At 37.5% G+C, this 26,993-nt stretch overlaps 1 protein-coding gene across 1 annotated transcript in view; it reads left to right on the forward strand.

The window, feature by feature from the left end:
* SEMA3E (semaphorin 3E) overlaps positions 1-26,993 on the forward strand; it is a gene marked incomplete at its 3' end in the record, with an annotated part of 143,575 nt that overhangs the window by 109,099 nt on the left and 7,483 nt on the right. Inside the window, exons 6-14 of the mRNA XM_084279528.1 lie at positions 3,644-3,763; positions 5,976-6,118; positions 8,598-8,712; positions 9,044-9,113; positions 10,331-10,475; positions 16,097-16,319; positions 18,892-18,983; positions 20,274-20,315; positions 23,248-23,414. Coding sequence (XP_084135654.1) covers positions 3,644-3,763; positions 5,976-6,118; positions 8,598-8,712; positions 9,044-9,113; positions 10,331-10,475; positions 16,097-16,319; positions 18,892-18,983; positions 20,274-20,315; positions 23,248-23,414 — 1,117 coding nt within the window. The remainder of the gene's footprint in view (positions 1-3,643; positions 3,764-5,975; positions 6,119-8,597; positions 8,713-9,043; positions 9,114-10,330; positions 10,476-16,096; positions 16,320-18,891; positions 18,984-20,273; positions 20,316-23,247; positions 23,415-26,993) is intronic.

Here is a 26,993-nt window from a genome sequence, read left to right on the forward strand (position 1 = left end):
TCCACTTTATAGAAAGAGCTATAATGAGGATTTTACACAAAAAAAGATTACTGATGAAAAATAGCTTATGTCTGCATTGCCTTCCAATCTGAAGGAGGCACACAAAACATGACAATAGCAAATGAAAGAAACCCACTTCTAAGGTGGAAGCAGCCAATCTATAGAAATCCTTGATATAAATATAAAGTTTTTAAAATTAAATCATATGCTTCAATCTGTTTCGCTTTAAATGTTGTCATCTAGGTATTCTTGGATTTAGAACAAAAATTATTTGCTAATATTTTGTTAATATTTTACACTGAGAAAAGGGCAAAAATACTTTTTTTAAGTGGCCCCAATGGAACTTTGTTGTACTTCTTTGCTTTAAAAGAATGCTAGCTAAGAAGTATGCATGCATCACTTGAGCTAAAACTGGTTTTGAGGTCATAAAACATGGGATGTTCTTTTTTTGGCAGCACTAAGCAATGTTAAAACTTATATTCTAGGAATTGATTTTTCAAATACATGACAATTAAAGATTGTCCAGATTAAACTGGAGGAGTAGTGAAGGTCTGTGAAATCCCTCAATTTGCAGTTGATTTTTGATGGAAGATACTAATTTATGAGTGTGATGTGCAGCAGGTTGCAGCACTCCTGCAACCATGAGCAGAGCTGATATGTGATAGTTGCCTTTCAATGGAGGAGGAAAGAGTGGAAATATTGCCAAGAGTTTTCAAACCAAGTATTGCCAAGAGTTTCAAACTCAAAATGTCTTTAAATCTAGAACCTAGCAGTGCTGAAAATTGGAAATATAGAACTAAACGTTGTGCAAAACGTTATTGAAGAGGAAAAGAGAAAATCCTTTTAATATGAAAGACGTAAGAGATCTCAGAATTATGATGAATCTTCTTGTGTTGAGATATTTGCCAGCCACACTCATCAGCATTGTCTCATTGCTTTCCTTAGGCAAGGTGATGTGTACGCTCACACATGATACTTGTCTTAGTTTTTTTTTTAGGAACACTTCAGGGTAAAAATCAGATTTAATTTCTGTACCTGTATAGTAAGTTTAATGGAACAAAATCCATCCATGACTGGAACTTCCATTTCCTTCCCCTGGAATGTCACAGATAAAATCAGTGATAACTTCCTTGGTATATATGTTAGAATGCCATACCAGCAGGTTAGTTATTTATACTGACATTTTAAACGTATGTCAGACAAAAGGAATAGGGTTCATATCCAACCATCTGAACATCTGGACTTCTAAATGTCAATCCTGATCACTAGGCAATATGTGATAATTACTTTTTTTTTTCCAGGACAACACTACAGTGTTGAAAGGATAAAATATCATGCTTTGTATTATATGTCATCATAATTTAAAAACAAAACAGCCAGTTTAAGATATTTACCCAACAGAGTTCTAAAAAGGGCATTTATGAGTAATGTAACTCATTGATTAAGTTTGAGAAGATTGGAACACTTTTCAGACACTGACAAATTCTGTTCAAGCAGCTCTGTGTTGCTTAAAAATTAAAGCTCATTATTAGTTTTGGGTAACTTTACCGTCTACTGATGCTATAATTTATATTTACTTTTCATTTAACTTGACAACATTTTATATTCAAGCATCACCATGTATTCTATATGTTTATATCATGAAGTGTAAGGCAAAACTATGCCCAGGTCCAAATAAGCAGTGGTCTCCGAACCAGCCCCTGCTGCCAAACTACAACCTTTTCAGAATCATTATTCAGACTTACAGTACCGTTCAAATCATTTATATCCCTGAAGAGAAACAAAATTCACACTTTGAAAGAGACCAACAAGTACAATTCTTGCTTCTGCTATAATCCTTTATAAATGCCAGCACATATTATTTGACCAATCACGTTTATTTTTATTAGGGGCTAGGAAGCTGTGTTACTGAAACGTTCACTCATATCAGCCATGAAGTGGAAATCATTTATTTCCCTCTTTTTATGCAGTTCAATTCCTGCTGCCTTATTTTCTAACATTAGGATGCCACCTAGTGACATTAACTGCCTGCTGCATAAATTCCGCCTTTAAAAATTCATATCTATGACCACAAGGATATGAAATATATTATTATCAAAGCTTGGTCAGTTATGGGGAATTGTAATCATGCATAATCAAAATGTAGAATTATAGCTGCTATTTCACTAAAGAAAAATACATTAGATATTACTATTTTAGATGGGTTTAATAGAGATAGGCTGTATTTTTGAACATATGCATGATCTAATTGTACCCGACTACATATAGATTTTCAACTGCTATTGACAATCATTGTATTACTTCTAAATTTTCCTATGCTTGTTTAATTTGTGAACTCCACTTGAACCCTTTGAAAATGTTCTGTTCCCAAAATTCTTTCGGGAAATATTAGTCTCCAGTTGTGCAAGACAGGTAAGATCTCAGGCCTTGTCCCTACTCTGGTGAATATTTTGAGGATATGAAAACAAGTTATTGGCGGACCAGAGAAAAATAGGCTTTTTGTCCATAGAACACCTACATCCTCAGCCATCAAGTTATACCCAAACTGTAGTTATTTCAGGCAAAGTGGAACTGCTCCAGTAAGCTGACTGGAAAACCCCCTCAGCCTAATAAAGGATGTATTTGTTTATAGAAATCTCTTCTAATATAGCAGGTACTGCTTCTGATCTCTCCAGCTGGGGAGATAACTGCATCCATCCCTCCACCATTTTCAGTACATGCTGCTTTTTTCAGCCAGGTTTTGCACAGAGCCAAATCTGATAACTATGTTCAGGAAATACTCCCCTGTTTGAGGTCTGACCCATGAATTCAGGTATGGTTCAGCCTTGAGCTGTATCCATGCAGTGTAGCCAAAATCAGTGGTTTGGAGCAGCTATTTCTCAGCACTGCATCCTCTGAAACCTGTTGGTGCATTTTCATCCCGTTTGCTGTCTCCTGTTGGTTTTGACTCCTCATAAACCCAACATGTCCCTTCCAGCTCTGGGACAAAGCAATTCATAGAATCATAGAATGGTCTGGGTTGGAAGGGACCTCAAGGATCATAGAGCTCCAACCCCCCTGCCACAGGCAGAGACACCAACCTCCAGGCCTGGATCTACACAAGGCTGCCCAGGGCCCCATCCAACCTGGCCTTGAACACCTCCAGGGATGGGGAATCCACTACCTCTCTGGGCAGCCTGTTCCAGCACCTCACCACTCTTTCTGTAAAAAACTTCCCCCTAATATCTAATCTAAACCTTGTCTCCTTTAGCTTTAATCCATTCCTCCTTGTCCTGCCATTATCTGCTCTTTTAAAAAGTCGAACCCCCATTACTTCTCATTAGCAAGACCAAGTTAGGTCTGGAACCACTCGGAATCAAACCACTGGTCAGAACCATTGCACCAGTGAAAATTTGGTGCTAAAGCGTATCTGTCTCTAGGGCCAGGCATGAACTGAATGACTCTTAAAATTCGTCTCCTCATGTTGTTCCAATAGTAAATGTTACAGTGCAACTACATGCAACTTACTGCCTTGCTTTCTTACCTGAATTTGAGCAAATAAATACTGATGAGTCATCTTTTTAATGCAGGTCCTATCATATGCAATTATAAGTAGAGCATTACCAAACTGTTTTGGTTTTGTTTTTTAATCTATGGTCTGCAGGTGGTGAACTTTTTACTGGTCTCTACAGTGACTACTGGGGAAGAGATGCTGCATTATTTCGCACCATGAATCGCATGGCCCATCTCCGAACTGAACCTGATAGCGAGCGCCTCTTGAAAGGTACGGGAAGGAGAAGGAAGAACACGGAACCAGAAGTGTTTCAGATAACTAGAGAATTTCTGTTTAACTACAATTTCAAATTATATCGTTCATGCATAGGTATATCCATTTGGAGAAAAATTTGTTTAAACTGTCTTTTTTCCATTATTTTTTTAATGAACTTTCTGCCAGGATGAATATATTCTAATCTTTACTTTGCTTACATATTTGATTTAGCAAGTGGAACTGTTAAGTCCTTCATTTTTAATTTTTCGCTTTTAATATTGCTTTTAACTTCTAGTTTGGATATTCAATACTATTTCATGATATGCCAGATGTAATTTAAATAATGCTTTAAAATTACCTATTTAATTAATATAAGCTTCTAATTAGAATACGGTACTTTTTTTTTCTAGATGAGATAATTTTGTCTTTATGATGCAATGAAACAATTCAATATTTGCCAAGTTGTCTAGTAAAGAGATGTCATGTAATAACACATAAGAAACATAAAATGATTATAAAATTAAATGAAATTAAAAGTTAAAGCAAGTAACTTGAAAGAAGAAAATTAAAATATTCCACAAGAAAAATATTGAGAAAAATCATATGCTGAGAAATTTAGAATACATTTTATACTCTTAAATGTGAAATCTAACTGAATTTCAAAGCATTGACATTTCTGTCAAATGGAGAGTCTAAATATTGATTCTTTTTCTCTAAAAATATTGTAACATTTCACCATAACATTAACATAATTACTTTTAATATTTGTCAAGGAGCATCAGCAACTGCCTTTTATGGCGATTCCTATACTGAACGTATAGGACATCCATTTTTTTTTTCTCAGATTTCAAGATACTTTTCTCCCAAATCATAAAAGAAAAAATCTTCTGCATAATTCTTCAATACTTATCCAACCTTTGATATGAATTAAATTCATTTTAAAAAATACAAAAATTTTAGAACATGCTTAGATATGCTTTAAGTCTAATACTTAGAGCTTTCCCAAACTAAGTGTTTAAACTGGGCCTATATGCTTAGCATCAAATGGATGTTCACAATATGAGTGAAGTCATTTTCTCCTCCTCTCCTCTCCTCTCCTCTCCTCTCCTCTCCTCTCCTCTCCTCTCCTCTCCTCTCCTCTCCTCTCCTCTCCTCTCCTCTCCTCTCCTCTCCTCTCCTCTCCTCTCCTCTCCTCTCCTCTCCTCTCCTCTCCTCTCCTCTCCTCTCCTCTCCTCTCCTCTCCTCTCCTCTCCTCTCCTCTCCTCTCCTCTCCTCTCCTCTCCTCTCCTCTCCTCTCCTCTCCTCTCCTCTCCTCTCCTCTCCTCTCCTCTCCTTCTCTTGGAATCCTCTAAATTACAGCCTCAAACTTTGCTTTTCATTTTGTCTATACTTGAAATTTAAAATTGCAAAAAGGGAACATTTTAAAATATATATTAAAAACACTTCCAAAAATTAGCAAGTGCTGTATCAATGTCTTAAAATAAAATTATTGCTTTTTTAGAGAACAGGAAATTATAAAATATTCGCATTACCCATTGCTTCTTAAGAAATCATACTCATTTTCTGAATTACATTCTCCTTTTGTAAAAACTTTGCTACAATTCAGTGGAATGAAATCATTCCCAGCTCTGCTTGTGTGGGGTTAAAAGGATGTACAGGCACAAAATGAAGCCTGAACATGGGATTCAACTTTGCACCAAACTGCAAAACAGGAACAATTTAGAAAGTGTATATTTCATGGCAAAGGTATACAATGCATCATCTATCTATGAAGATACACATTCATAGAACATTTAACAGCTGAATTACCAGAGCTTTGTCTTTATCTAAAAAGCTATTTGTCCAAAGTTGACATTCCTACACCTGCTTTGTATGGAATCAAAGATTGTTATCTAAATATCAGTGCTAGGTTTTAACCTAATCCAAATTAAAATATATAAACCCTGGAGAATGGGACTAGAAAAAGGTCTTTCTCTTTCACATATACAAGGCAATATTTGTGAATCAGAGGTATAAAAATAGTTTTATGTTAATGTATTCCACATGTTCTGTAGATACCTATCCAGAAAAAAAAAATCCTATTTCTATCACTCCATTCCACTCTGACTGACAAATCCCTAATTCTTTAATATTTTTTTTCTTTGCTACCAGCTGATTTTAAGGATTGAGAAAATAAGAGATGGTTTTAATAAACTTCAATTCCATTAATTTTTGTTTTCTTTTAAAGAACCAAAATTTGTTGGCTCATACATGATTCCTGACAATGAAGACCATGATGATAATAAAGTATATTTCTTCTTTACTGAAAAAGCTTTAGAGGCTGAGACAAGCACTCATGCAATATATACCAGAGTTGGACGTGTATGTGCGGTAAGATCCTTTTTCTGATTCTCCAGCTAAATGGAAAAAAAAACTCAAGCTCTTTTCTTTGGTCCTTCTCCCCCAGGCAAATATAGCATCTGTTAATGCATGTGAGAGTAAGTTACAGGTCTGAATGAATATCCTACATCTAAACAGCCTCAAGCATTAGAAAATTCAAAAGTGACCCAAAATCCAGGCTTGAAACCAAATTTTGCTGAGAGAAGAGGACAAAATTCCGAAATCTTCCGAAAACTCAATTTCTCTTTGTGTTGATATGTGGTAACAGTAATAGCAGCTGCCCACAGGAGTCTCTTACCATACTTTCAATTCAGATCAAGGGTCCATCACCCTTAGTGTTGGCACTAGGTCCAGAGCCTCTTGAATCTCTCACAGCTGACATAAATTGCTGTCTCCTCACATTCCTGGGAACAGGGCCAGCCCAGTCACCAGTCCTCTCTGACATTCCTTCTTGCCTTCCTGGTCTGCCAACAAGGAGCAGGCTTAGCTCACCTGCATTTCTGCAAGGTCTATGGCTATCCTATTAAACAACTGGATTGGACAAGAGGCAATGGGCACAGATTGAAACAGATGAATTCTATCTGAATGAAAGCATTCTGCACTGACACAGTTTTCCCAGACTCTCTATCCTTGGAGCTATTCAAAACCTACCTGGATATTGCTCTGATTAATTTGCTGATCAACTCGCTCAAAGACATTTACTTTGAGCAAGGCAGTTGGAGTTGGGATCTCCAAAGGTCCCTACTAAATTTATCGATTACATGATTATGTAAATTTTGAAAACCTCTTTTTCATGTATGAACGATTGAAGGGGTGCAATGTCAACCATCTGTAGAGTGCTTTATAGAATAGCTTCCCTCAACTGCCCTGCACAGTTATCCATTTCCCCACTCATGCCACACTCCTGATGTGTTGATCTCATCTCTTTTTGGCTCCCTGGCTCCATACAGAGGAAGGAGATCTTTGGCAGTTGTTGGAGAACAGCACTGTTAAAATATGATCTCCCAGATTAGGCTGTCCATAATTAGTCCTCTCAGAAAATACTGATGAAGTTTGTGTGCATTCCTTTTCTATTAATTGAATTTGGCTGATGAGAGGGGTTCTCCCGTTCCTATCAGGACTGTTTCTGCTTGATTAAAGGAAGGAATGAAAATCTTATTTCTTAGCATCTGATTTTGTTTCTGGAAAAACTTCTTTCCCCCTCTTAACTGTAGGGGATACATTCCTAAAATATTGGGCAAGGAACAAAATACAAGTTAAAAATCTCCTGTCACCTCAATGTATAGTATATGTCACATATGCTCACCAGCAAACTACCTATTAACATTTCTTAAGGAGCACTCGTGTAACTTAAAACATCTGAAGTATGCAAAGAACCAAATTGCAGCCTAAGACATTAATGTTCACAAAACCATTTGGCTTTCTGAATTCTAGCCTGCATCAAGATCTGAAGTAGAATTCCTTGGCCTATGTTCTAGTAGATGTCTGAATAGATTATTTTAATAGTTCCCTCTAGTCTGAGATATATCCACCTGAATGTCTTATCTCTAAGCATGGGTTAAACCAAAATCCCACAGACCTTTCCTCTCCATTTGTCCAAAACGCCAAATGCTTTGTCATCTTGACATTACCTTAGCAGCTATGTGGATACAAAAAATAGCTAGCTGGTGATTCAAACTTTTATATTTTCATCTGAGCTGTAACAGGTTTTGCAACAGTCACCTACTCTGTTTATTTTTCTGAGGAAAACAGATCTCTGCTTTTGCAAGTTCTCAATGTAGAGCCAAGGAAATCAATTAATTTAGTTTAGAAAGAAGCTGTGAGAGGAGTATTGCAAGCATAATACTGAGTTTTTACCGGTTTTCCTGAATAAAAGGCCATAGCTTTGAGGATGCTACCCAAAGGTTACACAATTAATTGCTAAGTAGTACTAAATGTCCTCTTTTCTTGATGGTTCAAGAGTTGCAATAGGAAGCAAACCCATAGTAAAGAGGGAATAAGTTAAAGCTATTGAGAAACTGTTAGAACACCGTGTAGACACTAGCCTCAGATACACCCAGCTATACCAGCTCTAAATTCAGGTTTTCAGTTTCCAAATGTATTGATCTAACCCTGCACTGAGCTCCTAAAACAAATCTAAACTTCTCTAATGTACTTGGTTCACCCAGTTAACAAAAAAAAAGAGATTAAAAAAAAAAGCTTTACAACAGCTGTATAGTAAAAACTATCCATGGATGTGGTACAGAATTAAAAAATTCTTATAAACCCAAAGCCCTTAATGAGACCTGGACTTGATCAGTGCAATCCTACTTGAAAACTGACTCCAGAGAAATAATGCTAGTAATAGACATGTGGTTTGAAGATGCATGCTTTTGACATTATAAGACACAATGAGCGGCTAATTCAGCATACATGTTTGTGCTTCTAGACTTACTCATTCAAATTACCATGAGCATTTGTTTCTACACAGAATGATATGGGAGGCCAGAGAATGCTTGTGAATAAATGGAGCACTTTCCTCAAAACCAGGCTAGTTTGCTCTGTGCCCGGGAGAAATGGAATTGATACGCATTTTGATGAATTAGGTAAGTATCCTAGACTGCAACATACTTAAAACCATCATACAAAATACATACTTTTATGACAACACATCTTACTGTCAAGTATTCATTAGCAGGGAATAGCCGGTAGTGTTTTGTTTCCAATGTATATGAAGTTCTAGACATATGGAGTTGGCTATCAGCAAGTATGCCTTTACTCGCTGCATCTCTTTCAAAGATTGCTTTTAAAATCAGCATAAAATTAAATAGCATATATGGTTAAAATAGGATTACACTTTTAACGAGCAATGATGTTTCTCTTTTGGGGCTGAGAAAAGTAGTTTGCTACAAATAACATTGCATTTAAATTTTACAGAGGATGTGTTTTTGCTGCAAACTCGTGATAACAAAAATCCAGTGATATTTGGCCTCTTCAACACTACAAGGTAAACAACTAGAAGAAATAATAGCAGCAACAGAGGAATGTTTGAACAGCCTATTGAAGAGATAGAAGCTGCATGATAAATATCCCTTAGCAAATATATAGTAAACACTTCAATCCCCGTTCTAGTCACAGTGGAGTTCTTGCTTATGTAGAAACTTCTCTATGACCCTCAGGGGCTTGAAGTCTCATTCAGTGATCCAGTCTATCTGAATCTGAAATTAATTAAATGTTTCTCTGCTTGAAAATTTCCTGGTGTCAAAGTATATGCACTCCTGCATACTTATAAGAGAAGCCTATCAGAGCCACCTGTCCTCCTCTAAGAGCTCCACTGTAATTCAAGTTTAAATAGAAAGCAGCTCCTACTAACTCCTTAGTGAAGCCTAAAACGCCAGCTGCAATCTTGCTGCTGGCCTCCTTTTCCACAGCAGCCTGGTTCAAGTGCAAGTATGTACCTTCTTGGAGATGCAACTGTTAGTTTAGGATGTAACTAGTAGAGAAGAGCTGCTGTGTTTTTGCCATTATTTCACTCTCCTAATTTTACTGTTGTTGTTTGGTTTTCGCTTTTTGGAATAGAGATTGGGTCCTCTGGAAATACAGTCACCTAGCATTTCCTACTGACTCCCTATGCCAGTAGAGGAAGTGGGCACCTATTTAAAATGGTCTGGATCATCTTCTGGAGTCTTCAGAGATAATTTCTTTGTAGAGAGCACTAATAGTTCTTTTAAAAAATAATTGTTTCTCTGGTGAATAAAATTTAAAAGTCAGAAAGATGCTTTTATGTGGATTGATCTACATAGAGTAATCTCAGTGAGGGAAATAATAACAGGAACCAACTTTCCCACTCAATATAAAAACATTCCCATTCATTCCAGTCAGCATTTGATGATTCTCATAACAGGAAAAATATTAGGGAAGAATTGCTTAACTCTTAAGACTAATTAAAAGACATAAGATGTGAGTTCAGTTTGCTGTGCTGCTTCTGTATTTATAAACAAGCAATTTAGAGCTTCCTCAGAGAAATGTTATAAGTGTATTAAGGGCTTTGTAAAGAATGTTGGACACACCACTTAGAAGATAAGCATATAGGAAACGATAAGTAGTTTTTTCTCCCTGAATATTTTTGTAATATGCCATTTTTAAAATGCACAATCATACCAGCATTACATGTACAGAATGTAACATGCTGCTTTAATAATGTCTTTGAATTTTACTTCATAGCAATATATTTAGAGGATATGCTATATGTGTTTACCACATGGCGAGTGTCCGAGCAGCTTTCAATGGACCATACGCTCATAAAGAAGGACCTGAATACCACTGGGCTCTATACGAAGGAAAAGTACCTTATCCTAGACCTGGTTCAGTAAGTACAATATATTTTCCATAGCTTTGCTATGGAAATGAATCCAGAAAGAAAAAGCATACTGCTGTTAATATAGAAATCTTCCTGATGTCACACTCCAAAAATATATTTATATTAATATATATATATTGTCTAGCATTTCTGGAAAAGGATGGCATGGGTCAGCAATAAGTTTAATAAAGTCCTGGAATTAAGTATGCAAGGTTTTTAAAAATCCTGTTGGGATTTGAATTTATCAACCTTGTGATAAAAGCCCCAAGTCACAAAGTTAGGACCTCAGGCAATAGAATAGAATAGAAAGAGGCACCTCCAGAAGATCACACAGAATCACAGAATTACAAGGTTGGAAAAGACCTTTAATATCATAGATTCCAACAGTTCCTGTCCTATGTTAAACCACATCCCTAAGAACCTCATCTACCCTTTTTTAAAACACATCCAGGGACGGTGACTCAACCCCCTCCCTGGGCAGCCTATTCCACATCCTGACAACTCTTTCAGAGAAAAATTTTTTCCTAACTTCTAATCTGAACCTGCCCTGGCACAGCTTAAGTGCCATTTCCCCTTGTCCTATCACCTGTCACCTGGCTGAAGAGACCGTCTCCCACCTTTCTGAAACCTCCTTTCAGATAATTGTAGACACTGATAAGGTGTTCCTTCAGCCTCCTCTTCTCAAGGCTAAACATCCCTAGCTGTTCCTCATAGCGATTTCCCCTCCAGCCCCTTCACCAGCCTGGTTGCCCTTCTCTGGACACGTTTGAGGTGCTCAATGTCCTTAAGGCGAGGAGCCCAGAACTGAACATAGAGAGTGAAGTCTCACCAGTGCAGAGTACAGGTAACCTAGACATACTGGCGACACTATTTCTGATACAAGCCAGGATGCCATTGGCATTCCTGGCCACCTGGGCATACTGCTGACTCATATTCAGTCTGCAGTCAACCAGCACCCCCAGGTCCTTCTCTGCCTGACAGCAGCAAACACATTACCTAGGAAGGAACCTCCATTGAGCCTGGAATAACGTAATAACTTTTCTTATAAATTTGGCTGCTGATATTTTTTTTTATTTGAACCTTGATAAGTTTAATCTAGTTGGAAAAAAATATCAAATTTATTTAAGTGCATTAAATGAACCATGTCTGTTTTGGTTTTTTCTAATGGAACTTTCTGGAGGACAAATTGTCCCTACTGAGTTGACTTGAAAAAATTAAACCAGGATGAAATAGAAAGGTGTACCTACATTTACATGAAATATTTATGCATTTAAGGTACACACAATTTTTTTTTCTCCAATGTAAGTAAGATTATTACTGGAAAAAAAAAAAGCTTACATAAGACAATTCACTTTCCAACTATTTCCTGCTGAAACATGACATTTAACTAATGCTGAAGGAAGAAAAAAAAGGTGATCCCTGGTTTGAAAATCTGGTGGTTCTAGTTCCATTTTTTCATCTCTTTTTCAAAAAGAAGTTTCAATATTTCAATAATGTTGATTGGTACACAGGTTTTAACAAAATACCTTATCAGAATGAATACATTTGTAGATAAGGAGTAAACCTTCCACTACCTGAGGTCCTTCTCTCAAGCCTAGTTCTTTTGGAAGGCAATGATCAAGCATCCTCACAACTGGTTTGTTTTCAGACATCATAAAGCAAGATTTTTATTGCTCTCTAATCAGGTTCCTGATCTTATTTATTAATATTCTTGTTCTTTACCATTTGGAAAGAATATAGAAGTATTCAAACAATGTTTCAAAAAACCAAACTCAACAAAATGTCTCATATTGCTGTTTGTTTCATTTTTTAATTTTCACACAGGTTTCTCTATAAACTTCATTTTTTTTAATGGGCATTAAGTGAAGAAGAGAAAGAAGACATGTTTTGAAAATGTTGTTAGTCTGGCACCTGCTGTAGCATACTCTGCAACTATACAGGTGCTGCCATGTAAAGAGTTGTTCCTGCATGGCACTGAGTTTTTCATGTACTAAATAGAAATTCTGGAGGAAATCACAAACTCATTACTTAGAGAATCAATTTATACACTCCACATTTCTATGTTGATTCTTGAAGGTATCATAAGTAATCTGTATCTCAGATCCTTCCCTGTTTCACTCTCTTTATAGATGCTTCTGAAGTTTCTGTCTCTTAGTCCAGGACTCTCTCACCCAACTTGGGAGTTGTGGAGAGTCTCTGGTTCTCCATCCAGCTCATCTTGAGCATGCCCTGTGCATTGCAGGGGCCCATCAGCATCTCACAGAAGCGGCACAGCCTTGCCTTCCCCTCCCTGATGCAAGTCAGGGTGAATCCCAGCCAGAAATGCCAGGCTAATGCAGAGAGGCACCACATCCAGGCTTTCTTCTTCGCCATATATTTTTTGGGAATGCAATGACTTTCCCACCCATGGCAACTGTCATCTATTGCAAAGCTGGCTTTGATTGCACTCACTGACAGTCTACCCCTTATGGCAGCATTATGCAGATTTTTGACTCTGTGAAGTACAGACATTTAACCTGTTTGGCAGTGGGGTTGGACTTGATGATCTCTAGAGTTCCCTACCAATCCCTAGTATTCTGTGATCCTGTGCTTTCTTCACAGCTGTTTGGACAAAGACCCCCGCCTCGTTCCATTGAGCTTAACGATGGAATAAACAGTTTCTGGAGCTTAGCTTTCAATGTTCATTTTCCTTTGCTAACTGAATTAATATCTGTTATTCTAAGAGCAATCATTTGCAGGAATAAACATTGCATAGTATTCATTTATCACTGAATCACAGGAATGAGAGGTGAAAAGACCTATTAGCTTATCTAGTCCAAGCCAGTACATCCTTTCTCCCTGTAGTACGATTTCAAATGCATGTTCTCTCTCATTTTAAATTAATGTTTTCCTCTGCTTCTCATGGGGTTAGAAACAAGTGAAAATGCAGAAGTAGATGATCCAATAAAGAGACTATCTGGGATTTAAACATTTTGAATAGGATGTCACTATCTTGGGCAATAAGCTACCATTGTAGCAGTACTAAAATCAAAGCCAGGTGTTTTTTTTGTTTGATGCAGAGCAAAGTCATTCATGTTGAGTCAGGATAGAAAATCAGATATGTAAATGATCACATTTTTAGCAAAATGGTTAAATACATAGAAATTACTAGTTTCCTGTTTTGCAGAACGTATTTACAATTTTTGCAGTTTTACCAAATAATGAGACAGTGTCGTTTACGGATTGCAGAATGGTTGTATATTTCACAAAGATTATGTGGTCCAAATTCTTTAAATGGTACTTGTGGGGGTTTTGGGGGTTACTTTTGAGAACACCCCAGATACACGATTTGGACTAATGTTAAAACACAGGCAGGAATTCAATATTAATGACTACAGTAATTACTTTGGTATCCCACAGGACTGAAAATTAATTGGTGAGGGTTTTTTTGTAAAAAGGAGGGAGCAGCCAACAATGACTTACAGGAAGGTTACCCTAAATTCCATTTGCTTTCATTGCTTCTCTCCCTGGATCTGAATGCCCACATTCGTGTCAGTCTGGACTGTAGCCTCCCCAGCAGGCAAGGCACGGGGCAGAAACCAATATAAAAGAAGAGCACAAGTAATTTTCCCCTCGTCATCGAACAAATTAGTAGTGGAACCAGGTCTTTTTTGGGTGTTAATCATGTCTGTCTCTATATGCTGCACATCTCTGTATGTTGCAGAGCACATCAGAGCCTGAAGTAGCTGGCTCTGCCAGCTGAGAGAGGATTAATTGATTTGTTTTTGGCTGCTCATTCAGGGTACAATGTAGAGGTCATTTCAACGCATTTCCAGTCGCGTGAAGAGAAAGCATGTTTCAGGCTGCAGCCCACAGGGTTAGGTTTCACTCTCTAAAGAACAGGTCAGCATATTGGCAAGCTGAGTCCCACTACCTTTCCCATTACAGGAGTGACAATGACAAGAGGCCAAAAATAACCTACTATTGGGCATGTCTGAGAGTCAGCACACTTTGATCTTACCTATTGAATGGGTAAAGATGGAGTCTATAAGGAAGGAGAGTAGAGCTTAAACAAACATAAAACCACTGTTAAGAGTCACACAGGTGCTGACAGACTGCTGTCTGCTGCTCTCTGAAGTTTGCTTGAAGGGCTGCTTCTGCCATAATCTCTGCTTCTGTTTTGCTGATTCTTTTAATGCATTTAGATTGTGATGTTTCTGGGAATGACATCAGTTACCTCAAAAATGGTGTTGATAGACTTCAGAGACAGCTGCCCGTACTGTTTCCTTTCTAGACTACTTGATTTAATTCAATTATAAATGAAAAGCCTGTGAAGGATTATTTTTATTAAATCTCACCAAGGTTAGAACTTTGCAAAGGGAGTCTGGCAATGCCTATTCACTTGATACACTGTGCAGTGCATGGAAAGCAGAGGCTTAGTCTTCATGCTCCAGCTCTGTATCTTTATTGCAAACAGCCAGTGAAATTCCATCACTAGGTTGATTAGACAATTACTTTAAAGTCAACACTGAACAAATACTTTCCTGTAGCTAAGCCCAAAAAGTGGAAACAAACATTGTCCCACTTGACAAGTGCAGGAGTTTGTTATTGTCATTACCGTTGACCACAAGTTTAAAATTACTGTCTCCAGTAAATATAAAGAGTATTTTATTTCATTTTATTGATTGAAAAATCCAATTTAAATAGGGAAAGCCTGCTACTGTGGCTTTTCTTGAAATGCTTCTTAAAACCACACAGTCTTATGAATATTTGGAGAAAGTAAATGGTTACTGAGGTATTGCCAGCTTGATCATAAATGGTTTCAATTAGACATGATGAAGCAAATTGGAAATGTAGAGTCTATGTTCAGTTAGGGAACACTATATCCTTCACAAAGCATTCTAAAATTAACTTCTCTGTTTAATGCATTAAATTATCCCTAATTGCACATTTGACCAAAGGACTAAGTCTCTTTTAATCAATCATTGACATAAAGTGTATTTGCTTTGCAAAACAGTAGATTGATCAATGCAAACATTGGTATTTCAAACTAAACTGTGATATATAATACTGTCATAGTGAGTTAGGAATTAGAATAAATGTAATACTGTTAGAATACCTGAGATCAAGATTTGCTCTTGCTGCTGGCATCATTTTTAAGTGTGTTTAGTTTCTTAGGGTAATACCTTTTGCAATCAGAAGTAATTAGACAAGAGACTGATTTCAACCATTAACATTCCACTGACTTTACATGGATTCCTCTCTACCGGGATAGGAAGCCCCTTTCTCCTTAACTCTGTCTGCAGCTATTTTGGTTACAACTCCAATATGAATGTGGGGAAGACATGGGCATTATATTTTTTGTCACAGTCTAAAAGTGTAACTATTTATTCTGCTCTTAGTACCCCAAACAGGGAGGAACTCCCTATTTCTACATATGACCATGCCAAGACTCTGTTGAGCATTCCTTTTCTCAGCTTCTCATCATTAATAATCCACACATGCATAAAGCAGAGATTTCACTGTCCCAGTTCCCACTGTAGTCTTCTGTGCCTGTTTTATGCAAGGGTTTCTGTAAATTTGTCATTACCCTGTCTCTGAGAATTCATCCATCAAGCATTCAGGACAATCTATGTTTTATGTTTTTGCAGTGTGCCAGCAAGGTGAATGGAGGCCTGTACACCACCACCAAAGACTACCCTGATGAAGCTGTACATTTTGCCAGGAGTCATCCACTGATGTATCAGCCCATCAAGCCTGTTCACAAGAGACCAATACTAGTTAAAACAGATGGAAAGTACAATCTTAAACAAATAGCAGTGGACAGAGTGGAAGCTGAAGACGGGCAATATGATGTCTTGTTCATTGGCACAGGTAAATTAAAGAAAGCAGGGAAGATGATTTAATACCTTTTCCTTTATTTCTTTTATTTTACTTCCAGGGTGAATGTGATTAAGTAGTATATAGTCAAAAACTAAGCATTTATTACAATATTACCTTTTAATAATCACTCTTTGGATGACTGTGACAGTCTTCACCTTTGAGAGGTTAGTCATTCTAGACATATACTTCACTGTGCTGATAACATTATATTATATAGACTAGGAAGAGAAACTTCTGTATATCTCTCCCTTTTTATCTTTTTATCCTTTCCAAACAAGAACCTTAAATTAAATTCCTGAACAACTGGCCTTATTTTTAAAACTCCAAAAAGCAATGACTTGTGCCTAGTTCTGTGCTGAAACCTAGAGGCCTGGGAGAAACAAAGGTGGTATGATTTTCAAGAATATCAGTTGAAGTTACAAGCTTTATCCCACAGTTTATTTTCCCCAATTCTGGAGACCACAAGTCTAGCTAATACCATTACAAAGAAGCTGCCAGCTTCCAGATTTGGATTACCACACAGCTTAAGGAAGGAAGGAGGAAATACCTAAGTTTCTTGAAACAAAACTGTTAGTTTTCTGCCAAGTTTTTTGTCTTTCTTTTGTGACATTTTCATATCATACACAGAGCTTGTTTAAGCAGGATTTGTAAACATTTACCAAACAAAAATGATTAAGGTAAAATATATCGTAGACCTGGCCTAGCTCTAAGTAATCAGAGGAAAAAAATCCTACATTCTAATATGGCATTTGAAAAACAAGAAAAAATAAGAAAATATGAGGAAAGCCTGACACTAAACAAGACTTTAGTCACATCTTATCTGTCTGGAAAAAATCCAAGGATTTATAAAATTCACATTTTATCAATTTAATGACAGGTATGGTTTCACAAATCATTTTGACCATTTTGTCTAGGAAAGCAGTTACAATGAATTATTTTTTACTAATGAAATTCCTCTGATAAGCACAATTCAATGTTGAGAACATTCAAAAGAAACGTGTTTCTAGAAGTGCACAACCTTATTTATATTAGTGCTGGTTTTTAAGCTTTTAAATAGCCTCAGTGTTGTCTTGGTATTAGACTTAGCATGGTCTATAAAACATTGTGTCATGTGTCACTTATTTTTGCACAGCTGAATTTATAAAGGTTCCTAGATTTTTCACATTTTCCACATGCATTTATGATTGAGATATTGTATCAAATACTCTGGTACAGAACTCAGCAAATCCAAGGGGACTTAAGTGTGTGCTTCAGAGCTGTGCTAGACTGACACCCAACAGCTGCTTAAATTTTCTAGACATGTCTAATCTCAGGTATCTCAGGTGACAAGAAATTCCAGCAGAGGAACTTGGTCTTTTAAAAGCTTTAAAACATACCTTGAAATCTCTGCTTTGGCAAAGCTCCCATCTAAAAACTCACTGCTTCTCCTGGTAATGTAATGTTAGAAAGGGTTAACTTTTTTATCCAAGTTCAACACCTGCTGTGTAATATAAGTAAACAGGGTCTTAAAGCTGAGCAGAAGTTTCCTTACGGTAGCAGTGCAGGTTAGAAAGGTACATCAAAGGCGAAAGTCTGAATGTCAGGGCCAACTTTCACGTGTCTGTCAGCAGGATTGGAAGAGGGACTTAGGAAAATCAGAGCTCAGAATGCAAATTTCTTTTTACTGTTCCATCACAAAATGGATGCCTTTGATTACATATTCTCTTTGAGATGTGGTGTATGACCCTAGTTTAATGGTTCCTCTTCATGTTTGCCCCTTTGATCTTTTGCTGAACATTTTTTCCAGTGCTTGTCTGCTTAATATTTCCCCTTTAAATCAAAGGTGACTGAAAGTAACAGAAGAAAGGAAGTGATATTTGCCATTGTTGATGACAGATTTTCAGATTAAGGAAAGCAAGACTATTTTAGTAATAGTCAGCAAGGCAAAGCTGAAGCAGTGGAAGACCAGATGCTATTTGTGTGGTTTAATTTCCTGCAAGAGTTGTAGTGACAGAGAGGCTGGTAAAGATAAACTTCAATGTGCCTTAGACTTACTGAATGTGCAGCTTTTTTTGGTTCATCTTCCTTTGATTAACACCTTCAGCTCCATGGAAACTCAGTGTTTCCTTAAAGGAGTGTGAGGACTGTGGACAATGAACCCTTTGCGATTTTTGTACTCTTGCCTAGAGTAATGGAGATCCTGCCAGCCATTATGAATATTTAGTAGTTTCTTAACTAGTGTAAACACTCAGAGATCCTATAATTAAAGCTACTTTATACTCCCTTGCCTTGATGGATTAATCTCCTGGCTACTCATTTCTTTTTTCAGAAATATGGTCAGTGTTTGATCCTGTTGCAGATCACCAAGGTGTTATGACCCAGAGTTTGAAAAGTATAAGCCAATTAATCATATAGCTCAGGGATTTCTCAGCTGACTCTTATTTGCTAGGGACTAAGCAACTACCTGTACATATTTAGAACTTTCTATCCAAGATCAGTTTGAAAAAGTCATTGAATATATTTGAAGGCCATATAACAAATTATAACCTTTACTTTTGTTTTTTCTTTTAAAATTTATTCCCAGATAATGGAATTGTGCTCAAAGTCATTACAATTTACAATCAAGAGACAGAATCAATGGAAGAAGTGATTCTTGAAGAGCTGCAAGTATTCAAGGTGAACTGTGCTCTATATGAAGCACATATTCAAGTCCTGAAATTTCTAGAGTTGAAATGTCTAAAAAATCTGAGGATGGTCAAATATATAATAGCCATGTACCAGAAATTTTCTAATGATATGGTTATTTTATGACATGAAATCTTCATTTTTAACTGAAGGAGTTATAGTCCAAGTATTGAAGTCCATTGCAGCAAGCCAGAACTATTGTTTTTCTGTTTACATGCTCAGAGGTTGTGGTGTGACTTTTAATGGGAAACTTAGCGCATCTTATTAAATTTTCCCTCATATCCAATTAAGTATTTAAGAGTATAACTACAATCACAAAAATATGCCTACTACAATCTAGGTCCAGATAAAAGAAGCCAAATCCTCAGAATGAGTTTGTCTGTCTTTACAGTGAGCAAACCTGAGTCTTAGCCAGACAAAACTCCATCTTGTTTAAGAACAACCCATGACTAAAGCTCTGTATTTGATATGTGGCAAAGCCACTCTTAGTGAGTATTCACGTTAGCCACATATGGTAGGGAGCTAAGCTACTTGCAACCATAGGGAAAGCCTAAAATCTGAACGTAGATCTGGTACCTGCATTTAACTGTAACTACTGACTTGTTGCCTGGGGCAGGGAAATCACAGAAATTGCCCCTCTTGATAAAGCTGGTTTTCAAGACATGTTAGGGGCTATGTCTTGCTATTGCTCCAGGAAATCTGAGCAGAGGGCAGAGAGGACAATGGCAAAATAAAAGGAATTTATGTTATTTTAATCTTATCTTCAGTGAATGTTTTGTTATAAGGAACACTCCACTTATCACTCTCAAGTAGGACAAGATAGATTCAGTGGTGGCAAGAGCTAATGTCATGTTTGACAGGGAAACTGTAGTGCTCTTGGGGATCCGATAATCCTGAATTAAGTGTTGGCTGGTTGTTTTTAAATAAACTCTTTGAAAGCAATACTTATGAAAGGCACAATTTCCTTACATCTTTCTGTAGTGTCAGAACTTAAAGAAAGTCAAAACATTTAGCAAAACTGAATATAATCATAGAATCATAGAATAGGTTGGGTTGGAAAGGACTTTCAAACTAGGAAATCACCTAGTTCCAAGCCCCCCCTGCCATGGGAAGGGACACCCTCCACTAGTCCAGGTTGCCCAAAGTCCCATCTAACCTGACCTTAAATACCTCCAGGGATGGGGCTTCCACAACTATTTTATATGATTTATTGTCATAACAAAAATAGCTATTGTCATAGCTTTTTTTTTTCTAACCACAGAAACATTTCCTATCTTCTAGGTGCCAGTTCCTATAATTTCTATGGAAATCTCTTCAAAAAGAGTAAGTATTAGACAAATTTGAAATTTGAAGATTATGACTCAAATGTAACAAAGCTATAAACTATATGGAGATAAATAGATACATAGATAGACAGATGGAAGTACATAATCTATAATGAGATCTGTAATATAAACTTCTATGCTCTGTTCCTTTATGAAGTATTCATGTTTTTCATTTCTAATGTTAAATCTCTTTAGTTCACACTATCATTCATATCAAAGCAAGCAAATCCAAATCTTTTTCATGAGTTATAGGCATAGTTATCACAGTAGGGATTAACTTGGTGGGTATGGCAACTCACAAGAGAAGCTGCTCGCTGATGAATGCTTCAGCCCCATGGGGATAGTGCAAAAAGAGCCTTGCTGGCTCTGCCACATATTGTTACACATAAAAGGCCGGGCTGCTTGGATCTGACTCCCTTTTGAGTTTCTACTCATTTATGCTAATATAAACACCCAATTTATTACTCTCATAGGTAGGTAGATTCTCATCTGTACCGTGTCATAGATATCCATACCATTTCACCATATCATCTCAGGATGTAGCCATTATAAACACCCCAGTATAGTCATATCTTAATAAACTTAAGACATCCAATGCAATATAAGTGCACATAAACCTAGTGAAACATAAGTACCAAAGTATGAAAATTGCATTACTAGGAAGTGTAAGTGTGCCCCAAAAGATCATTCTAGTCTTGGTGTGCAGGCAACCTGCATTTTTTCTGTAGCTAATGTAGAAAGACAAGACTTTTCTCTGATTGTGATTCAGAGAAGGATCTTAGGTGTAAGATTCTGAATTATTTCCTGAATCAATCTATTATATTTTTTTCCCCCGTATGAAAAGCTCTTCTGGATTGTCTAATACAGCACCTAAGTGATTATTTGGAGACTTAGGTGTCATTTCAGGTATTTGCCTGACCTTTAGCTCTCAATGAAATGTCATAGGAAAATGACTGTGTTGGAAGAGGAAAAAGATAAGAGCATGAAAATAAAGTAGTCCTCCTACATTGCATCCCTCTCTAAGGAGAGCTGCTAGCTACCAATTCAAGAATTACCTGGAAAATCTGGAAAGAATTGTAAAAATGCTGTCTAAGCAAACAAAGAAAACACTGAGAGACGAGACAGCATGATACCCAGATACATTTTTTTACCCAAAAAAAGTGACTTCCTAGGTTATGCCTATAGGGATGCTTGAACACTGACGACAAAGCAATAATGAGATTAAATAATCAAATTAAGCTTGTTGAATGAAGATAAATTTAATCTCGAAATGGGATGCTGTTTTCTGGTACTGAGCACAACTGAATGTTGCCATACATGTTAGAGACAGGTTTGCACCCAGTAACTGCTTTAAAAAAAAATCAGAAGTATAACTTACTTGAATTTATATTTTAAAAAGTTACCTAGCTTCTCTGCTCAAGAATTTTGGCTGGTCTCCTTTAACCTTGGAGTTTGTGAGCCTGTGAAGACCTCCTTCCTGGCTTTGTTTCAGTATCCTTGTAACACTAACCAGTCTTCACTAAGTCATCAGTACAATAAAATGTCATGTTTCAGGGCTGAGCTAGTTTTATCTGCAAAGGCTGGGAAAGAATGTTCTCCTTTGATGTTCAGTTTGTTAGATATCAGATGCTTTTTGCCCTTCTCTGATGAACCAAGACTCAGAGTAGTCTTTACCCCTGCTTAAAGATGAAAGAGAAAATCCCATCTCATATGTCTCATTGAGCGTTGTTCGTGTCTTCTGGGACAATCACACTGCAGCCATTACAGACAAAAATACCCCGTAAACAAGGACCCTAGATTTCTTTTTCACTCCAGTTGGCTGATTGAGTTCCTGCTACTATTATCTTGTTTACCTTGGAAGAAAAAGTCCTCAAGCATTACTGTTACCAGGTTCTCCTACATTTAAGTTTTATCGTAGGCAAACCAGACTGAAAGAGCTTCCTACATTTTCCAGCTTTAAGAATTTTATAATATAAGGTTTTGAAAGCTTGGTCTAAGAATGGGAATTATGGACTAAATTTGGCCAGTAGGATAAACACAGATTAAGTGTGCATTAGGAATCCTTGGTCTGACTGGCAAAAATATGGAACTGAACCATGCATAAGCAGTTCCTATAGTAGTGCGTACTGCATATTTCAGTGTCCACTCCATTTACATTCATCAACAATAAGATTATTTTATCAAATCCCTGTAATTCAGTCTATTCTCTTCTGAATTTATTATGCCAGCAATTTATGAATCAGACAGGACATTTATATGAGCTCAGAACAGTCTTAGCACTATTGGTGAAAAAACCCCAAATTCCTACAAATAAATATTAAAGAAATAGCTTGTGACCAGTTTTTGTACAGAAAGACTGCACAGTACCAGCAAAAATAAACTATATCTCCTGTGCATGGAGGGGTAATACAAATCACTGTGTGCACATGTGTACATGTGACTGTATTGTAAGTAGCCACATCAAGAGTTAAATTTACTTGATAACTTCATGTTATGATTAAGGGTTCTTATAACTCTTTGCAAATTTGAACTTCTTTGGTTAAAGTCTTTCATGTCAATTTTTTTTTTTTCAGCTGACATGCAAAGAGGAAGGCATTGGAAAATATCTATAGGAACAAAAAGAATCTTAAACCCTGCCTTTTCAAACACAGAGTTTACAAAGCTTACACTTCAGAAGTGAGGAAATGCCAAAATAAACTTGTTCGGTTTAACTTCTGTCCTCTGTCCCCATGCAGGAGTGATTCAATACAGCATAGCCTGTAATCAGATATTTTCCTACAGAGTAACTCTGCCTCCCTCAGGGCACAGGCTGGATGCACAATTGGCAAGCAACACTGAAGTTAACATTTTTAAATAACTCCATTAGCAACAGAAATTTTGGTGCAAGTTCTAGGAATTTAATCACATGTGGTGTATTTTTTTCCCCCCAGCAACAGCTCTACATTGGATCTGAGTCAGCCATAGTGCAAGTGAAGTTCCACCAGTGTGACATGTACGGCACCGCCTGTGCGGACTGCTGCCTCGCTCGAGACCCGTACTGCGCTTGGGATGGCATCTCCTGCTCCCGATACTACCCCACAGGAATGCAGGCAAAGAGGTGAGAACTGCTGCTTTTTGCAATACTAGTTTTGCAAAATAGCTACTACTACTACTACTACAGAGTTTCTATTGCAACACAAAGTACTGTGTATCTTCCATTTAATAAAAATAACTGAGCAGTAAGAAGATATGTTATCTGCTGGTTTATTAGCGCAAACATAGGGATTGCAAAGGACATAAATTAACAAAATGGCATAAACTGAAGTAACAGGAATGTTTTAATGAATGAAGCAAAGTCGCTTAGTCATTATTTGGAGTAAGTTTTATACAAATCTCACTTTCCTTATACATATTTTGGTGTGCAGGGGTAATACCCTTTACAACATCAAAGACCTATTCTGGTACTATTATACAGCAAATATATCACACTGCAATGACATATACAACAAAATTTTAAAAGAAAAAGAAAACCAAAGAAAAACCTGTGTTTATAGTCAATTACCTTCACCAGGCAAAAAGAAGACAGAGTATCTCCAAAAGCTAAGGCTTAGGCTTTCTCTAGTGATTATATAAAGACAAATTACTCCTGTGTCTAGTTCAAAGAAGGAACTTAATTATTTCCTTAGGGAGACTTCTCTCTATCACCATTCACTTACTCAGGGTTCTTGGCCTTCACTCTTCTGTGCAGTGATTTCCCATATACCTCTCCTGTTCCCTTCCCTCTCTAAACCAGATCCTCTAATTCAGCTACACAGATACTTGACCAAGTCTGTAGAACACTGATGTTTTAATCCAGACCTTTTCACAAGATTTTAAGTCAGCTTTGCCACTAGAAAGAGTTAATTTCTAGTCTTAGTCAGCAAAACTTTGGTAATGCATAACTCAAATCCTTTCTACAGCTTTTTTAGAATTACTCTTTCTGCAAATATATTCTTGGGTGTATTAGATCTACATGGACTACAAGAATTAGAATTGAGTAACTTCTGGGACAGTTTTGCAAACCACTGGAGACAGTTCAGTCAAAACCAGGTTACAGTATCCCAAACCGATTATTGTTTCTTAAGGAAAAATGGGAAGTGTTTGTTGTGGGGTGGGCTTGGTGGGGTTTGTGTTTGTTTTGATTTAGGTTTTGGTTTGGTTTGGGGTTTGGTTTAGTGATTTGGGGGGGGGGGGGGGGGGGGGGCGTTTCTTGTCCTATAAACCTTATCATTCCATGAATGCAGATGTGTTCAAACAAATGCACTGCTAACTGGAGTCAAGCACAACAGACAGTTCTCTGGATTTTTCTAAAAGTTAATAAACAGAGACAGCATTGGATAACCCATCTTTTAGGGTAGGGCACATTAAATGAGAAATACAGCAAATAATTCAGCATAACTAAGAATCTCTTACATTTATTACACTAACACATATGTTAAACCTACACCACTTTTACAAGCAGGGTTGCAGAGTCTTCTCACGCCTCTTGCAAGTAGACCTAAGAGAGGAACTGGGTCTGGTTGTCCATTCTATGTGAGAAGAGTCTGGCTAAAATTTTCAGGCCCCAGATTATGAAAGATGAGCAGCTATACAGTGGGACAGGGATACTAATTTCCCACAGTGTAAGTAGAAATTGGATTACCATAAAGCATATGGGTTACTTATCTGATGATATAAAAGCCATTTGGGGAAGAAGGGGTTAAAAATTTCCCAGCAGCCTGCTAGGACTGTATTGGCATTTATGTTGTTCTGCAGGCTACTTATTGTCTAAGGAAAGATAAGAGAAACTCACTGGGTCCTGAACTCTGTTGTACATTTTTAGCATATTTCTCACCTAAGACAATTTCCAGAGTAGCAGCCCTTAAGTCCCCTGACACACGCATTTATCCAGGGTTGAGTGATATGGGCAGCACCCCAGGCACCTTCCTGTGCCTTACCTCCCCAACATTCAGCAGGTCAGTCTCTAAAAGAAGAAAATATTGCTGTTATCAGACTGCTTCTCTTAAGATAAGCACTGCAGCAGCGGAGAAGGGATTTGCACTCAATTGAATGTTCTTGAAGTCTCCAAAACTTGTTTTACATTTTAGAGTTTGGTGAACAGCCGGCAAGAACTAATAATGTTGAGAGGGATGGATGGCATTCCCTTTGTTCACTTTAGCTCATAGCTGAAGCTGAGTATTTTAAACTTATGAGCTTGCACGTACTGTGTGGTGCGTGAAGAGGCAGGAAGTGCTACTCAAGACATGAAGTTGCTTTAAGTTGCTTCCTGCTGGGTACAAGGCAGAGAACACTGGTGGAAAAGGCGGGTCTCAGTAGACAACATGGAGTTTTCTCATACCAAGTGACCCTGAGCAGCAAATAACCCTACAACAGCTACCCCAGGCTTCAGGTACTATTAACACTGCATCCTAGAGCGTACAGGTCTTGATTTGGCCTTGTCTCAGGGCTCCAGATTTCAGCTCAAGTTGTACAGAGTAATACAAGTAATGTGATTACAAGAGGCACTGGAGAGCACTTGTTGCCCTCCTGCTCCCAGCAGCCCTCATTTCATCAGGACTTAGGGAGCTGTGCTTACGTTACACTTGAGCTGCCTTTAATACCACCACTATCTACTCAAATATGGCCCTCATGTGGTATTTTTAGATGGGGTTTTGAATTTTAAGAGCAGTCCTGCTAGTGCAGTCAGAGCTCTTTGCAATCCCAGTCCTACTGGTAACAAGTTGAACCGAAGTGGGGATGTAGAATGTGTCCTCTCCACTTTGATTCAAAACTTTCTGCTTTAGATCCTAATGCCTCTGAGGTATAACAAGTGTTTGGAGAAACATGAAATAGAAAATCTGTAAACTAAGACATGTCCAGGATACACAGAGAACTGCAGCATAGATGCAAAAAACCCCTCTTCTTGACAGTCAGCAATAATTTGTTGAATTGTGAAAGCTTATAATTCCTTGTAAATGCATACCCTGGATAACTAATTAGATATAGGATTTAATTAAGGAAAAATAAAAAATGCCCCCAAAGTCTCATATCCTGGTGCTGACAGTGCAGCACACTACCATGTCATGGTAGTTACAGCTGTACAGCTCCTACATACTGAAAATACTTAAGATACCAGAAGGAATTATACTGTATTCGGCTTCCCTGAAGTGTGCTTGAGAAACCAGAGAGGTCCAGGACTTAAATAAATGCCCTAGTTCACTATTACCTCCGCAATCTGATTTAGGAAGGTTCAGTTTATATCTAAACAAGCACTAAATTCTACAAGTGCGATTCTTTGCTGTGCCCGCTCACCATCCAGGCTGAAAAAGAGCTGAAGTAATTTTAAAGTATCTTTCAGCTTGGGTAGGTCTGTGATTGCTGTGATTCCTTTAGATAATGTTAAGCTGACAGCTGACCTCCTGCTTTCTTTCCTTCTCCGGCTTCTCCACCACTCATTGCACCAAACATACTCATGGGGGCAGGTAGGTAGCTGCCTTCACCTCGCCACTGAATCCTGGTGCTAACCCAAATGTCATGCTGTTGTAACATTTGGTTCAGTGAACCCAAATTCAGTCTACTGATTTAATTCTAAATAAATATTTTACTAATAAAAAAATAACAAATTCCAGTTTTATTTGTGAAATAAGTTTATCTTCCAGCATCTCCCTCTCTCTCAGCA

The sequence above is a fragment of the Gallinula chloropus genome (genome assembly GCF_964237585.1).
Source record: "Gallinula chloropus genome assembly, chromosome: 1".
Classification (NCBI taxonomy): Eukaryota; Metazoa; Chordata; class Aves; order Gruiformes; family Rallidae; genus Gallinula; species Gallinula chloropus.